The 17,128-nt window shown below is 37.8% G+C and overlaps 2 protein-coding genes across 2 annotated transcripts in view; one reads left to right on the top strand and one right to left on the bottom strand.

The window, feature by feature from the left end:
* Positions 1-17,128, bottom strand: part of LOC115435634 (zinc finger protein 239-like) — a 695,125-nt gene that overhangs the window by 379,496 nt on the left and 298,501 nt on the right. The gene's annotated exons all lie outside the window — the stretch shown is intronic.
* The window catches only part of pear1 (platelet endothelial aggregation receptor 1), a 92,801-nt gene that overhangs the window by 63,745 nt on the left and 11,928 nt on the right, over positions 1-17,128 (top strand). The window contains exons 6-16 of the mRNA XM_030158136.1: positions 5,466-5,712; positions 9,503-9,608; positions 9,781-9,917; positions 11,265-11,477; positions 12,566-12,740; positions 12,871-12,991; positions 13,090-13,253; positions 14,244-14,346; positions 15,576-15,728; positions 15,966-16,097; positions 16,266-16,397. Of these exons, the coding sequence (XP_030013996.1) occupies positions 5,466-5,712; positions 9,503-9,608; positions 9,781-9,917; positions 11,265-11,477; positions 12,566-12,740; positions 12,871-12,991; positions 13,090-13,253; positions 14,244-14,346; positions 15,576-15,728; positions 15,966-16,097; positions 16,266-16,397 (1,683 nt within the window). The remainder of the gene's footprint in view (positions 1-5,465; positions 5,713-9,502; positions 9,609-9,780; positions 9,918-11,264; positions 11,478-12,565; positions 12,741-12,870; positions 12,992-13,089; positions 13,254-14,243; positions 14,347-15,575; positions 15,729-15,965; positions 16,098-16,265; positions 16,398-17,128) is intronic.

Raw genomic sequence — 17,128 nt, 5'->3', positions numbered from 1 at the left:
ACATTTGAAATTTTGTCCATTATAAGAAGATGGGAGGAAAAAAAGATTTTTTTTAAAAATCATTAAAAATTTTAACTTTTCCATACTTTTCCCAAAATGTAACCACATCTATTCTGGGTCACTGGCAATCTATAAACCCAATTTGGTATGAATTCAACCAATAGTTTTGCTGCTAGAGTGTTAACCAACCAACCAACCAAACAAACAAACAAATAGCACCCCTTGCCTCCCCTGTGGGGGATGGATTAATAACAGCTTTGGGAACGGGTTTGTCTGCAACTGACATTTTAAGGGTTTCATCAGCTGAACTGGTTCCAACATTCGACTCGAGTTACAACATAAATCTCACTCTTTTCCTTAAAACTTGTGCTAGAATAGAATAGAATAGAATAGAATAGAATAGAATAGAATAGAATAGAAGAGAAGAGAATAGAAGAGAATAGAAGAGAATAGAAGAGACTTTATTCATACCAACGGGGGAAATTCCAGATGTCCAGCAGCTCATGTAAAATCCACAACACAAGTGAATATGTACTATGAAGCAACTCTGACCACTGCATGTACACATGCATCAACAACTTAATATAAGATTATTTTAAGTGTCTCATGAAGAGTCTTCATAAGGAAAGTCCTTCACCATAACTAAGGTTTACTAAATGAACAAAGCTGTCCGGCTTGATCACATTCGCACAGTTTATATTGACCAATTAATCAGTAGATGTTTTTGGACGGTGGTAGGACCCAGAGAGAACCAACACAGACACAGGGACAAAATAGAAACTACACTGAAAGGTGTGGACTTTCCATCCTAAATAAAGAGAAAAGTTGCGAATAGTTGATGCAACAGGTCACTGTTTCTAACACAGTGTTTCTCAGGACAACATGCACAACTAACAAATCTTGAATTATTGGCCTCTGTGTAAAGTGCTTCTGATTTGTTTTCAAAAATTTCATGTCATGTTCTGTTTTTGTTTTGATAACTTTTTTCCCAGAAGCTCATTTTCTGTAAATTGTTGTACTTTGTACTTCAGGACCACCATAATTTGTTGTGTCAGTGACATAAATATTTCAACATGCTGTAGGTCACAGGCTCTAATTTGGCTCTAAACAGTGGATGTGACTCCAAAGATGTGAAATATTAAACGTATTGCAGTCCTGCCATCAATTCTGTTCTTCATATCAGCGGTCACATCAAAGGTTGGCCCACGGACGAGCTTTTGGTGAATGTAAACAAACTCAACAACACTGTTAGAAAAGGTCTTGCACATGATATATGTTGACGTGCACTTAAACAAACAGACTTTGAAATAGTCCTGAAGCTCTGCCGTCTGCTCTTAGAAGATGTGCTCAGAAATCATACGTTCATGTCAGTAGTTTTCACCCGTTCACTCCTCTACTGTCTGCCTTTATCAGACTACAGCTTTCATGTGGACAGCCCTGCAGACCCTTTGGTAAACCTCCCCTGCCGTCCCAGAGAATGTCTGTGTAAACATGATCGCTGTTCCAGCTGAGTTTCTCATTACTCACAGTGACACCGTCCTTCACAGACCCCTTTCCAATGCCCACACAGAGAACAAGTGAAGTTATGATTCATTTAAACAAAGGACGCAAGGGTCCTGCTCCGAGTTAATGCAATAAACACTGCACTCCGTCGCAGTGTGTTTTGCTTCAAGCCAAATTTGGATGTACTCTGCCCTGTGTGTAACTGTCAGAGCAGTCCTTGGCCTTGTTTATGCTGGGGAAGGGCATGTGTGCAGCAGAGTAAAGGGAAAATGTGGACAGAGGGGACGGGTAGGTGAGGCCAGCAGGGGTCTGTAATTAACCAAAAGTACATCTAGGAGTGAAAAACATGAAAACTGTCATGAAGACTAAATACCTATAAACTGTTCTTACTCTCACATACACTCAAATTAAAGGATTTGGTGGAAATTGAAACAGCACAAATATTATACAAAGTAAGAAATAAAACACTTCCAAGCAACAGAAATTATTCACAGATATAGAAGGTGGTTATGGCTATAGAGAGAAACTAAATGGGTGCTTCTCTGAAACTGGTCCCTAAAAACAGGACTGAGGGGCTAACAATTCAAACAAGATTTAGACTCATGTTATGGAGCAAGTTTGGAAGCATTTGGGGTCCATTTTAAAAATAAATACTTACTGAGATAAAAGAGGTACTATTTTTCAGATAACATATTTTTATATTACTTTACATGATATTTAATACAAAAACCTGTATGTAACACAGTCAAAAGGACACAAAACTTATGCATGACTATTTTGTTGAATATCTTTTTATTCTCTCACCGGCACATTTTGGGAATTGAACTAATTATTCAAGGCAGAGTGTTTCACAAAAATGACCAATGTTGCAAAATCATTCGTGATTTACATATGTTTAAATGGACAGGTTCTGCATGTAACGCAAGTGGACAATATGGGTTACACACTAAGCCTGGAATGAGACTGAGATTCATGAAAAACCTGCATGTCTGGATTAGAAAAACCACTAGGATTGACACATTTAACACAGTGTCTTTATTTATAGCACTATATCAGAGCCATGTTTTCCAGATCAAATGCACTGACACCTAGGTAGCTTTTCCTGTCCCAATTTTGGTTCTATTTTTGGTCCCAATATTTTATTAAAAATTCATCAATTTTGGGATAGCTCAGAGCAAGAGTATAATTTTTTTTTTTTTTTTGCATTTATCTGAGGACATCATTAGGTACATCCTGGGGGGAATATGTCTAAATTTCTCTTTTATTATTGGGCCTAAAAAAGCCGGCAAAGTACCAGATACCAAAATGTACCCAGTTTCATAGAAGCATCCAAATATAAAATAACATTTCACTAGACCAAATCTTAAATAGATGTGCATTTCATGTTGTGGAGTGGTATTTATGGAATAGAATGGAACTAAATATCAAACAGTGTGAAAACATTACAAAATTTAAGAAGATGTATAAAAAAAACTTATTTTCCATAGAAATAGTGAAAACGAACAAGAGTACATCAGTAATAGTTATTGATGGGATGTACTCATTTGTTCTTTTTTGTAATTTAATAACTGACCTGTTCTTTATATGGACAGTATACGTTATCTGATTAACCAAGTCATGTAAAATTGGGGACGGACAGTATTAGCTCGGCTTCTTTCTTCTCCTTTTCAGACATAAAGTATTGTTAAAGAGCCACAATGAAATAGTTGTACATTGTGTGACATTAGTTTTTCTTTTTTTGGTTGACTCTTCAACAGCAGCAACTACCCCCAGCTTTGAAGTGGAGCCATCAAACAATACAGAATCCACCATAAACATCTCTTATGGCTGAATCTTTCATACTGAACATTCAGCGGTTCATTATTTACAGGCCCCCCCCACAAAATAGAACATTTAGTAAACAGTGCCTTCATTCATCCTACTTTTTCAGTTTCTGTAACGAAAGATTTTCCTCATAATACCTGAAAAATTAAAATTAAACAAAGAAAAATTAAAACTAATCAATTCTTCAAAATATAAATAAAGTCCTAACTAATTCTGTTCTCATTAAATGAACTAAAACTAAATTAATTACTAAAGTCAAAGACAAAATAATAAATACAGTAAAACCAAGGAACTGAGTAAAATATTCAAACTTTAATATTCTCTGTGGTGCACAACTGATTTATGCGTAATGTCTGCTTCTGCAGATAGACATGAGTCACAGGTCAGCATGAAATTGTTGGGACTGTGTTCTAGTCTGAGATGACCATCCATCTGTTATGCAATTCCTTTTGGATATCACATTTTCCTGACGATGTCCCATGTCTGAGACGGTTAGTGATGAGAAATGTGAAGAATGCACCCATGACTAATTTCTGTTCTCTTAAAACGACCCAGCAGACTAAAATCTCCAACCCTTGTTCTATTTGATGTGCATGATAACAGCTGATCCTTACGCTTCTGTAAAATTACACATTTAAGACTCATCCATCTTATGAGCTCATGTTAATCTTCCTTCTAATTCTGTTGGTAATGTAACACTATTGAGCTAAACTGTAGAGAATCGAAGAATGTAAAACATCCACAGTAATGCCTGGATGATACAATATGAAGTTGGGTCTTCTTCTCTTGTTCCTGCTCTGTTAAATCTCCATGCTGCAAAACATCTTGAATTTAATTAGTTGTGTTTGTTTTTCATGACGTCAGTGTTACTTTAAATCTATAAAGGGATTTAAATTAAATGAGCTCAATCAAAACTGACCCAAACCGTCTGCAAGTTACAGCAATCAAATGTAATCTTATTTTTGCTTTGGTGCCTTTATTTTATTTCCAGCATGGCAGAGGAGGGTTGACTCAGTGTTTAGAGAGGGGCGGGCTCATTACTGGAAGCTGACTGGTTTGTGTTTGCTGGAAAATGTGGGTAGTGAAAGTGAAAACCTTCATTGTGTGAATGTGTGTAACTCTGAATGTGAAGAGATTTACTTACAAGTGATGTGATGTTTAATGTGAGTCCAGTTGGTATGTTGCTTTCTAAAAGTAGCCTGTTTTGGTTGGATATGTTTTCCCAGAGTATGGATGTTTTAACCCATAAAGACCCAAACATCCACTGATCTAAACTGTTTAATATCTGTTGATCCATTAATCCTATCAATATAAATAATTGGTGTAAAATACAGTTTTCTTTTCATGGTCATCAGATATGACCCATTTGGACCTTCAGAGGCTCCGTAGTTACTGTGGTTACACTGTCATCTGCTACAACATTGATTCACTAGTAAAACCAATGGAGTTGGATCAATGACAGTGAATGGACACACTGGGTTTATGTTCAGTTAATGATAGATTGTGATGAAAAAGTCACTTTCTTCATTTTTCCCTGTTTTTGATACAATTACCCTCAACTGTACTTAATGAACATCTACATGATCAGTAAATTAAATATTGGAAAATACCTAATTTTCACTGAAACATACAAAACACAGAGGGTAAAATTGTAATAAATGGTGATAAATCACTTAAGAAAAATTAAATAGAGAGAAAAAATTAATTTGGGAACTGACATAAAAGTAACACTGGGTCTTTATGGGTTAACTCACTTTGGGGTCAAGTCCCATTCACCTTTCAGTAATTCTTACCTGGTTGGTTTGATCAATGATGGTTTATGTTCAGTTATAATGATATATTTAACTGAAAAAGTCACTTTTTCTTCAGTTTTCTCTTTTTCTGATATAATAATCCTCAACTTTAATCTGAGCTTTTATTGACATCCACATGATCAGTAAATGAAATATAGAAAAATACATGATTTCCACTTAAAAATGAAAAATACAAAGGATAATATTAGAATAAATAGTGATAAATCACTTAAGAATGGTTAAAAATAGAGAAAAAAATCATTTGGGAACTGCTACAAAAGTAGCACTGGGTCTTTATGGGTTAATAAAACAACTCAAAAAAACTGTATTTGTCTTGTCTTTCAGCCTGTGATGACAAACACTGGGGCCTGGGCTGCAGTCAACAGTGCAAATGTGAAAATGGAGCCCTGTGCGACCCCGTAAAGGGCTCCTGTCAGTGTCCTCCTGGTTACATCGGACGCTACTGCGAAGAATCATGTCCAGCAGGAACCTTCGGAAAGGGCTGTCTGCAGAGGTGCAAGTGTGGGACGGGAGGATCCTGTGATAAAGCAACAGGAGAATGCATATGCAGAGATGGATTCACTGGGACTTTGTAAGTAGAGCCAGAAAAAAATAAAAAAAGACGTTTCAGAGTGTAGGCGTAACAGATTAAATAGTGAATATTATTTGAAGTGGGATGTATTACCTTAGCCTTTAAAGGGCGGTCATTTTGGACAAGAACACAGGAATACCAGGCATGGAAGATAAGCAAAGTAGAGCTGAGAAGAAGGCAAAAGTATAAGTAAGTATAAATAAAAGTACAGTCTTAACAGGATAACACTGATGTTGTACCAAAGATTATGATGAATTGGAAAGAAAGAAAGAAAGAAAGAAAGAAAGAAAGAAAGAAAGAAAGAAAGAAAGAAAGAAAGAAAGAAAGAAAGAAAGAAAGAAAGAGAAACTTCAGGGTCAAAGAAAGTGATAAAATGATGAAACAAATAGAATCATTGTCATTGTTTCACCACCTGATGCAGCTGTAAAGTAAAAGAAAAGTTAAATTACAGAATAATTTAAACTGCAGTATTTCTTTATGAGGCATGATTATGAGGCTAATGGCAGTATAATGTTATGATGTGAGGTTATTGTTTTTACTAAGTTCACTGACAGACATGGTTCAAACTTTAGTTTTACTGGGACTGGTTTAAGTACTATTATAATACTAATAGTAGTATAAGTGCTATTAATTATAATAGTACTTATACTACTTTTGGTATTATCTAATAGTAGCTTAAGTACTATTATAATACAAATAGTATTATAAGTACTATTATAATATTAATAATAGTATATGTACTATTTTTTATACTAATAGTGGTATATGTACTAATATAATACTAATAGTATTATAAGTAGTGTAAAATTTAATGTAAACTATTGGCTGTAACGTGAAATTATAAGATAGTTTTATTTTGATTGGCTATTTAAGGTTGTGCAGGAGCAAACTTATACATGTTATAATACAGATATGTGTTAATTTGTTGGTTATAAAAAGGTAGGTTTGGTGTGTGTCTTCCTCAGTACAGAATATCAGTACCACATATGAGCCCTTTGAGTGAAATCAGAGATCATGGTCAACATTAAATGGTAAAGTATAGGTGAAATAATGAATGCAAAGAAAGTGACTTTTAAAAAACCATGTGAATGTCGTCAGTGGTGTATGTGTGTGTGTGTGTGTGTGTGTGTGTGTGTCTGAGTTGTAAATGTGCTGTATGAGTGGTAGGAAAGTAATGGAAAAAGAAACAAAACACATGGGGAGAGTTTGACAGAAAAACACTGAATGGAGGCTTTTCTAGTGACTCTGAGACTTGGGCCCAGGTGCTCCTCATCAGCCACTGGAGGCCCTGTCCACCAATCATCTACAAGGAAAAACCAAATGCGACACAGGCGCAGGGCCGACACACAACATAAACCGTCAAGTGAACCTTTACGTTTAATTTATGGTTAAGTAAACTGACAGCAGTACGACGACTTGACCCACTGAAGTGGGTTAGTCAGACCACTTCACTTTGTCCTCAGACTGAAACCCCCTTGAGACTTCACTGACAAAAACACTCCGTTTACTTTGTAGAACATTGGAGTTAGTGTCCTGCCACAGCCTCAGTTGGCTAGGGGGACACTAGACCTGTGGATCTCAACTGGTCTGGATTCAGGACCCAGTATCACCTCTCAATGACAAACTGCAACCCAAATTTAAAACAGTTAAACTTCTCAAATGTATTTAATAAAAAGATGGTATTTTCAACCTAAGATAATACAGAATATCACAGTATGAAAACACAGAAGACAAGTTTAATGATAAAGCCAACTGACCAGCAGGTGGTGATGCTAAAGAGGAAAATATTCCCTTTAACACTGACTTGAGTACATTTGAACCAAAACTAAAAATGCACTCAGTTAAAAATTAAAAGTACATTCAGTCACTTATTCAAGAATTAAACACACTGAGGTTTGTGTCCTCGATGGAGGTAAAACTATATCTGATGTAGTCGCTGTCAGACTGGAGTTTTGCCAAGATTTGAATAGAAACTTTTGGTTCATCTTTGTGCTGTGAAATGTCTGGTGTTAATTAGCATTACAGTGCATTACCGTCACCTACTGTTGGGGAGTGTGAATGAAAGCGCTCAGCTCCATGAAAAATAAAGCACAGGTTTGGTTTCTTAACATTCTTTTTTGCCCAGATAAAGGCCCGCGACCCACTTTTGGGTCACGACCCACCAGTTGAGAGTCACTGCACTAGATGGTAAAACTAAGGCTCAATCCCAATTCACCCCTTAGCTCCACCCCCTTACCCCTACCCCTTGGCCCTTGCACTTGACACTACCCCTTGAAACGGAGCTGCAAGGGGTAGGGGTTGAAACATTCTCCTCTGAAATGAGACAACCCTTCCAGACCTATTATGTCATCAGCAGTCATCAATGCTGCTATAAACAGATGCGAAAACTTTGTTTCTGAAAGTATTCCCCATGCCGTCAGTAGCTGTAACTATCTCTGTTCCATGGGCTTTGGTCATCTTTTTGCAGCTGTCAACTATAAACCGCAGAAATGTGATCTACAACACATTGAACTGGCATTAAACGGTCGATCAAATGATTAAGTTGTTCATGAAGAAAATACATACATTTGTGTATTTCTTTCATCACAATGCTGGACTTTTTGGCTGTGTTTACCTCCATCTTGCCAATAATTCGAACAGAATTATGGGAAATTTCTCCTACCCCTCCATTCATAGGGTGGTCCTGGAAAATCTCAGTTTCGAGGTCTATACAGCCACCGCCTTAGCCCTTCCCCTCCGTCTAATCGAGAATCAGGACAACACTACCCCTGCACATGTACACACAGAACAGAGGGGTAGGGGTATGGGGGAAGGGCCAAGGGGTGAATTGGGATTCAGCCTAATATTCTGTTGGGTAACATCAATTTTTGGTGTTGTGCATTATAGTTTTACATCAATACTTTGTTTGGGGGAAACTTGAAAGACTTCTTTATTATACTCATTTTCTTATAAGTCTGTCAGACACACATCTGTCTGAACCTACTGTAATATTTGCTCACAACTAAATTTTATGATGGAAAAAAATCCTGATGTAGTTCACCAAAGTCCATGAGTCATCTGTTACGCCCTGTTTTTAGGTGACCCTGAGGATGAGTAAGCAATGAAAACTCTTCCCCTCTAGATATTAGTGGAAACTCTTACAGTGCCGAAGAGAAAACACAAAAGACCATGCTAAGCTAAATAAATAAAAAGGGTTTGGCAATAGAAGGTATGGGAAAAAAGCTCCTTGATGAATTGTGTATATCTGAAGTCAGTCCATGTTATTGTAGCCCCAGGATAAATTAGAAAGTATAATATTCCTGCAAAGAATTGTATAACAGGACATTTCAGCCAAGTAATCTGATTGGTTAAAGACACGCTCCAACCATGCTGATGATTCCCATAAAGCAAGAAGAACTGCTGCGATGCCAGGTCTTATAGTAATCAGGGAGCTACTGTAACTGGAGTATTTTTCTCTTGCGGTCTGGATCTTTCCAGTTTTTCTTCAGAGTAGGTCTTTGGACAGGGTGAATTGTGTGCTGTGGTGTAAACGCCTATACGGGTGACTTTTCTGAAAGATTATGGGGGTATATGGTACAACCACTGAGGAGTTCCAGCATATTTGAGCTATGAAAACATTATCAGGCCTAATGTTTGTGATGATTAACTAAGTTTTGGAAAATGTTGCACTTTTACTCCAGAACAAAACAGTTACTTAAGTCTGCAGGAATGTCCCCAGACACATGGAGAGCTTTTAACTAAAGTGGTCCAATGAGCTCTTATTAAGCATCTGCTCCATCCGGTTCTCCAGCTGTGAGAAGGCGTGCCCTAGGAGTCGATGCCCAGCCCGATGCCCCTGCCAGAACGGAGGCATCTGTAAGGGGAAGGGGATCTGTGACTGCCCCCCTGGATGGACGGTATGCTGTCAACTGTAAACTTGTGCTGACATATGAAACTGAATATTTGTTATGAATGTGATCTTAATTTACAACTCACATAATTCAGGTGCATACAAACACAAGCACCATAACTTTTCTCTGTAATGGTGTCTATGTCTTCAGCTAAATGTGTTTTTGTGATGTTTTCTAGGGCGCAGTCTGCACCGAGCGCTGTCCTGAGGGAAGATATGGATCGAACTGTGCAGAGGAGTGTGTCTGCTACAACAGAGGCCAGTGCAACCCTGAAACTGGGCAATGCAAGTGTGCTAAAGGTTTCACTGGAAACAGGTGAGCTGGTTTAACTGAGTTTTTTGACAGACAGACAGACAGACAGACAGACAGACAGACAAATAGATAGATAGACACTATACATCAGGGGTGTCCAGTCCTGGTCCTTGAGGGCCGGTATCCTGCATGTTTTAGATCAGGGGCCACATTCAGACCAATTTGATCTCAAGTGGGTCGAACCAGTAAAATAACAACAGTGAAAAAAGTAAAATTATATTATGATCAGGTTTACATAATCAAAGTTTCCTTAAAAATCTGAATAACATGAACAACTTGAACTGTCTTAAGAAAAACAAGTGCAATTTTAACAATATTATACCTCGGTTTATCAGTTTAGCATTTACACATGTGCTTTACAATCGCACAGAACATTTAGTAACAGGCAGAATATTGGTAAAATTGCATTTACTTTTCTTAAGACATTTCCGTTTGTTCATATTTGTTCAGGTTATTCACATTTTTTGTAAATGTATAGTTTGGTAATGTAAACATTTTCATGTAATTTAACTTTTTTACACCATAAAACAAAGAGAAAGTTTGGGGTTGTCATTATTTAAAGGCTATTATGATAATATTTTACTGGTCTGACCCACTTAAAATCTAATTAGACTGTATGTGTCTGTATGTGAAACCTGAAAGAAAATGATTCTGACACCACTGATTGTTAATATCTTCAGTGTAATTTTTGCATTTCACAAATTCATCCTGCAGGCCGGATTGGTCCCTTTGGCGGGCCAGATTTGGCCCCCCGGGCCGCATGTTTGACACCTGTGTTTTAGATGTTTCCCTCTTCCAGCACACCTGATGGTCATTATCAGGCTTCTGCAGAGCTTGATGATAGGCTTATCATTTGAATCAGGTGTCTTGGAAGAGGCCCTTGAGGACCAGGACTGGACATCTCTGCAATACATAATACATTCGAAATATAAAAACATCAGGGTAGAACCTGGATAATAACTGTAATGCGCTAAAATAGAACTGTAAGGTGCAAAACAAGCTGTAATATTCAGAATGAGAACGTGCAAAATGACATTTAAGTGCAAATAGATTTATGAGCAGAGACATCCAACAGAGGTGAGTTATTATAGAGTGAAATGGAATGAAACAAATAAATCTAAATAAAATGTGTGACATGAGGCAGAATATAAAAGTATGATGTATTTGGCTGCTAAATAAAAAGTAAAGTAATGGTTTCATTTTTCTTTTGGATAATGTGCATGGTTCATTTTGTATGTCATTATTGGATTAGTTTTTCAGTTTTTGAATAAATGAATAACAGGCTGTTAGGGTTATAGTTATAGTTGTGCAGCTGCTCTGTGTATCTACATGAACCTGTTGTGTTTGCAGGTGTAATGAGGAGTGCAGTGTGGGCACCTATGGTCAGGACTGTAAAGGTGTGTGTGACTGTGCGAATGGCGCTCGCTGCTACAACATTGACGGAGGCTGCCTTTGTGAACCGGGCTTCAGCGGTCCACACTGCAGAGACAGGATGTGTCCACATGGGAAGTATGGCATGCACTGTGAACGCTCATGCCTCTGTCAGGACAAACACACACTGAGGTGAGAAAAATCCCTGTTGAAGTTAAAAAAAACCAAACAAACAAACATATGCACAGTCAAAACTGAGTGAAACTGAAAATACTTAAAAAAAAAAAAAAAAAAAAAAAGCAACTTCCCCATATAAAGCCACTACTGTTATGACCTGCTACTGGCCCATTTTAGAATTTGAGCCTTTTTCTATTAGCCTACTCTATATTTTACATAATTTCCTGTCACCACATTGTTACCAAGTTGCTGGTCTCTGTAGTAATGAGCTAAAAAAAAAGGAAAATAATAAATGTACAGGTCCTGTTTTGTGCTTAAAACACCCTTTTAAACTGTATTTAAACACAAAAACGCTCAACATTTGCTATTAAAAGAATAGGCTAATGTTAAGCTAGCTAAGTATGTGGCTAATGTTAACTATTTCGAAATTGAAAGTTCTTTTGACAAAATTGAAAATCACAATTATCTGCACATTACTGATTTTGCATCGCATAGAAAATAGTAAAAATGATAACTAAGACTGATTTTTGGATGATAAAAGTATTAATGTTGCTAAATATAAAACTAAATCAGTCACAAACCCACTGGGTTAGTATTAGCTACATTAGCTAATTTAAACTTTTACTTGTTTTTACCAGATGTTAGTGAAATGAGTAGTTCATTCTTTTTTGATGTTATTTGCAGCAAAACGATCTGCCTTTTGTATTTTTCCTTATTTTGTAGAGAAGATACTTTCTTTATCATTTTTGGTGGTGCCCACCTTATTGTCATTAGGCCTTTTAGTCAGAAAATTAGTTTGGATTTAGTTGATAAATCTAACCCTAACCCTTTTCTGTCAGTAGGGCGCCTCTCATTTTGGGTCATGTCCTTGAACTTATTTCTCCTTTCACAGCTTTGATCGTCTAAAGTTAGTGCACTAGTAAAATCTGTGATGTACATGTACATCTCCAGTACATGTTTGGTGTCATTGTTCATAAAGCTGTAATGTTTTTTCACTTCCTTTCATATGTGTAGTTGTTGTTATTGTTGTTGTTATTGTTGTTGTTGTTGTTGTTATTGTTGTTGTCACATTATCACTCTTACATCTGTATTTTGTTGTGCAGCTGTCACCCAATGAAAGGCGAGTGCACATGTCAGCCAGGATGGGCAGGTCTGTACTGTAATGAGACCTGTGCTCATGGCTTCTACGGTCAGGGCTGTCTGGAGCCGTGTCTGTGTGTGAACGGAGGGGTGTGTGACAGCGCTACAGGCCAGTGTCAGTGTGCCCCCGGATATAAGGTAACTAATAAACGCCATACAGAATGTCAATGTTTTCACTTAATTTGTTTATTATAGCATATGTACACTCAGTATCTGTAATATATCCCCTGTGGAGATGTTGATGTTCTTTTGTGCTTTATGATCCTAGGGGATACACTGTGAGGATCAGTGTAAAAGTGGCACCTACGGTAAAAACTGTACTCTGGAGTGCTCCTGTGAGAACTCTGTCGACTGTTCACCCATTGATGGGACCTGCTTTTGCAAAGAGGGTAAGACATTTAACTTGCACATTCCTGCCGCACGCAGAATTGTTGAAAAAACTTTGTTTTAGTCACGGAACTAATGGCGTCTTCTCCTGTATCTGCAGGCTGGCGAGGACAGACCTGTTCCACCCCCTGCTCTGAGGGAACCTGGGGCCCAGGATGCAACGCCACCTGCCACTGCTCCAACGGCGCAAAATGTAACCCAGTGGATGGATCCTGCACCTGCACCGCCGGCTGGCAGGGGCCGCACTGCAATCAGCCATGTCCAGTGAGTGAATGATAACAAGAGCATTCATTATTAGCTGTGGTAAAACAGTAAACCGGTGGGAAGTTAATCATTAACCCTGTAAAGCCTGAACCATTAAATCATTGACCGAAAATTCTAGTTCTTTGAGACCGGAGCCTTTATTGGTCTATCTGAACAACCCCAAAAACTTTTTTTAAAATATCAATTTCCATGTATGAGTTTCAATTTTGTATCATATTTGATATATTGGATTATCCGTGTATTGCATGTATCTAATTGTATACATCAGGTTTTTCAAGAAATAAAATATCACACTGATCATGTAGAGGGCTTCAAATCTCATGTAACAAATATGATACATTTGGCATTATAGGGTTAAAGATGTAGCCAGTCAAATGGCTTAGAGACATCTGAGCGCAAATTGCTTATCAAGCATTCACATCTATCTATCTATCTATCTATCTATCTATCTATCTATCTATCTATCTATCTATCTATCTATCTATCTATCTATCTATCTATCTATCTATCTATCTATCTATCTATCTATCTATCTATCTATCTATCTATCTATCTAATTTCCTTGATGCTTTTCTATTTGTCTACCATAGTAACAGAAAATGTTTTTAAATAAACCCAAAGCCACAAGTACACTCCATTAGATTCTAATATTGCAGCGCATGTTTTTTCCTTCTTAAACTGAAAAGACAAATGAACATTTATCTTCATTAACACTAACATACAAACCATATGACGATGATTATGCAGAACATAGCAGTTGTGATTGGACAGTGTGTAGCAGCTTTTTATCCCTTACCTCACCGTCTGTATGCTTTAATCTGTCTTTCGGATGTGTATGCCTCTTGTCTTTGTCGCACCAACCCAGCAGGCTGTCGATATAGCAACACATTGCCAGTGTAGTATTTTGTCTGCCTCTCGCTGAGCTGGCTGAACGTCCAAAGAGATTCCCCTGACAGTTCTGTGCCCGTTGGCATTTATTCACATGTGCAGATGGGTGCGTTTGGGCCAGGCTGCCTGAAGAGGTGTGATTGTGTTCATGCTGACGGATGCCAAGCGACCACCGGGGAGTGCCACTGCTTGCCAGGCTGGTCGGGTAAGTGATGATGTCCTCCCTGTGCCAGTGCCAACTTGGCTTTGGTGAAGCAGATAAACCTCATCCAACTGAACTCAGTGAGCCACAGGTTTAAACCATAAATCATCTTTTATCTGTCTCTGATTCTGATATACTTACTGTATTTTATCGTACTTACTCTTTAAAAACAAATCACTTAATTTTTTTTAGTTATTCAGTGGATCTAAGACAGTCTAGAGTTTTCATTATTAAACCCAGGTTTGTTATTTTAGCGAGGTTGTAATGCATTTGTCAGCCTCTGTATAAAAATCAAACTGCGAATGTATGGGAAATATGTAAACAGAATTTAAAAAATCTGAAAATAAACACCAATGTTTTAGATTTAGTGTGGCCAACCTTTATATATTTTTCTTTCTTGAACTCATCTGTTTAAACAATATGAGATTTATTCCTTTAATTATCTGATGATTTATACCAGGTTTAATTTCAACACTTTAAACATATCTTTTTTTTTTCCAAAGTCAAAGTCAGCTGTATTTCCAAGTTTGCCATAAGTACATTGCATACAGAAAACTGAAATTACAAAACTCTAAGGCCCCAAGGTGCAAAATGAACATAGTAGAAAATTATGGGAAATATATAAACAGCATTAAAAAAATCTGAAAATAAACACCAATGTTTTATATTTAGTGCGACCAACCTTTATATATTTTGCTTTCTTGAACTCATCTGTTCAAACAATATGAGATTTATTGCTTTAATTATCTGATGTTTTATACCAGGTTTCATTTCAACATGTTGAACATATCTTTTTTTTTTCCAGTGTCAAAGTCAGCTTTATTGTCAGGTTTGCCGTATGTACATTGCATACAGAAAACTGACATTAGAAAAGTTTAAGGCCCCAAGGTGCAAAATGAACATAGTAGAAAAAACTGGAAAAAAAAATAGAATAGAATAGAATAGAACTATAAACATAGACTATAACAATATAACAGTAAACAGCAGGGGGTTGAGGAGACAATAAATACACAATAAAGGTGCAACAATGAAATTAAACAGATAATGTATTGATAATGGATGATCTTATTGTTTTGGCAGCTTTTTTTCATGAAAACTGAGGTCATACTCAAACACCACCAGTTCCTCTGACTTTTGCACTCTACTCTAGATGTTTGCACATAAATACTCATTGCTTAATTTTTGCACCTTGATTGTGACACTTTCTTCTTTTGTGTGTCGGTCTCGTGCAGGTCACCGTTGCAGTGAGCCATGTTCAGAGGGTCTCTGGGGGCGTCACTGTAACCAGACCTGTTTCAAACATTGCCCTAACAGCGACACATGTGTGCGGGAAACCGGTGCTTGTGTGTGTCGTCCAGGATACTGGGGAACCAGCTGTCAGAACAGTGAGTGTTTTATCATCCAAGTACCACACACACACCCACACCCACACACACCCACACACACACACACACACCCACACACACACACACACACACACACACACACACACACACACTGATCAGGCCAAAAGCTGAAGTATGCTTGTTGTACTATTAAGAGGCTGCCACCAGCTTGGGTTGGACACTAAAACACTCTTTGATGGCAGACGGTGGTGGTTAATTACTGGTCTTGTTTACCAGAATGCAGAGTTGGTATGTATGGAGAGCAGTGCAGAATGTCCTGCCCGTCCTGTGGTGCGTCGTACCGCTGCCATCACATTACCGGGGAGTGTGACTGCCTTCCTGGATACATCGGCCACAACTGCGATCAAGGTCGGCACAAATACAATTTCTATGCAAACTCACACACATTTCTTTTCAGTTGTTTTTTTCCTTTCAACATGGCATTAGAAACCTGTTCTAAGTGTTGCAATACATCCTTCATCTAAGATTTTAGCTAATATAGTAATTTTTTGTGTGTATGTTATTTGTGTGTTTCAGTTTGTCCAGATGGATACTATGGCAAACACTGTTCTGAAGTGTGTGTTAACTGTGCCAACAACTCCACATGTGACCATCGCGACGGTCACTGTGAATGTTTGCCGGGCTGGACCGCTACTGACTGCTCCATACGTGAGTGTGATAGGATTTCATGGATGAACTAGGGAAAGGAAAAAGGGGATGTTTGGGTATCACAACTGCTCAATGAACCGTAACTATAAGTAAAACACAACTGTGAGATTTTAGAACATGTCTAATTGCTGGCATATTCTTTAAAAAAAATTGCTACTTTAAAGAACAGCTATCAGATGTAGAATGGTTCATAAAACCACTCTGCCACCTCCAGTTCCTGGCTTCTCTTGGTCAAATCTCATAGTGTTCTTGGACAAAATAGATGAGCAGATTCTGAATCCTGACTTACTTCTAGTAGGGAGTCTACTGTCCTCCATGATCAGCAGGGATCAGTACTGGGTTATAGCAGCAGTAGAAGTAAAAAAAAAAAAAAAAAGGTGTGTGTGTGTGTGGGGGGGGGGGGGGGGGGCTGAAAGTTGACGTGAATACAGATATGTCTGCATGAAACCAGAAAAGAAACAATATGCTGGATACGAAATGGACTTGTGGGCTCTGGTTTTGCGTTTTCTGAATTTGCATTTTTACATTCACCATTTTGGCTCCTCTGCATTAGATGTGACCATATTTATGAGGAACTGGGGAAGAGCAAGAGGTTATATTCAAACTTGTCAAGCTGAAACTACAGCTACTACAGCTACCACCAGCTGTCATGTTAACACATAGTTATGTTAGATAACTGTCAGGGTCTTTATGTGTTAAAGCTATAATATTTGCACCAAAGTGATTTTTCT

Source organism: Sphaeramia orbicularis, chromosome 16 (assembly GCF_902148855.1).
Source record: "Sphaeramia orbicularis chromosome 16, fSphaOr1.1, whole genome shotgun sequence".
In the NCBI taxonomy this organism is placed as follows: Eukaryota; Metazoa; Chordata; class Actinopteri; order Kurtiformes; family Apogonidae; genus Sphaeramia; species Sphaeramia orbicularis.
The sequence above is the reverse complement of the archived record's forward strand: the minus strand, read 5'-3'. Positions and strand labels throughout refer to the sequence as shown.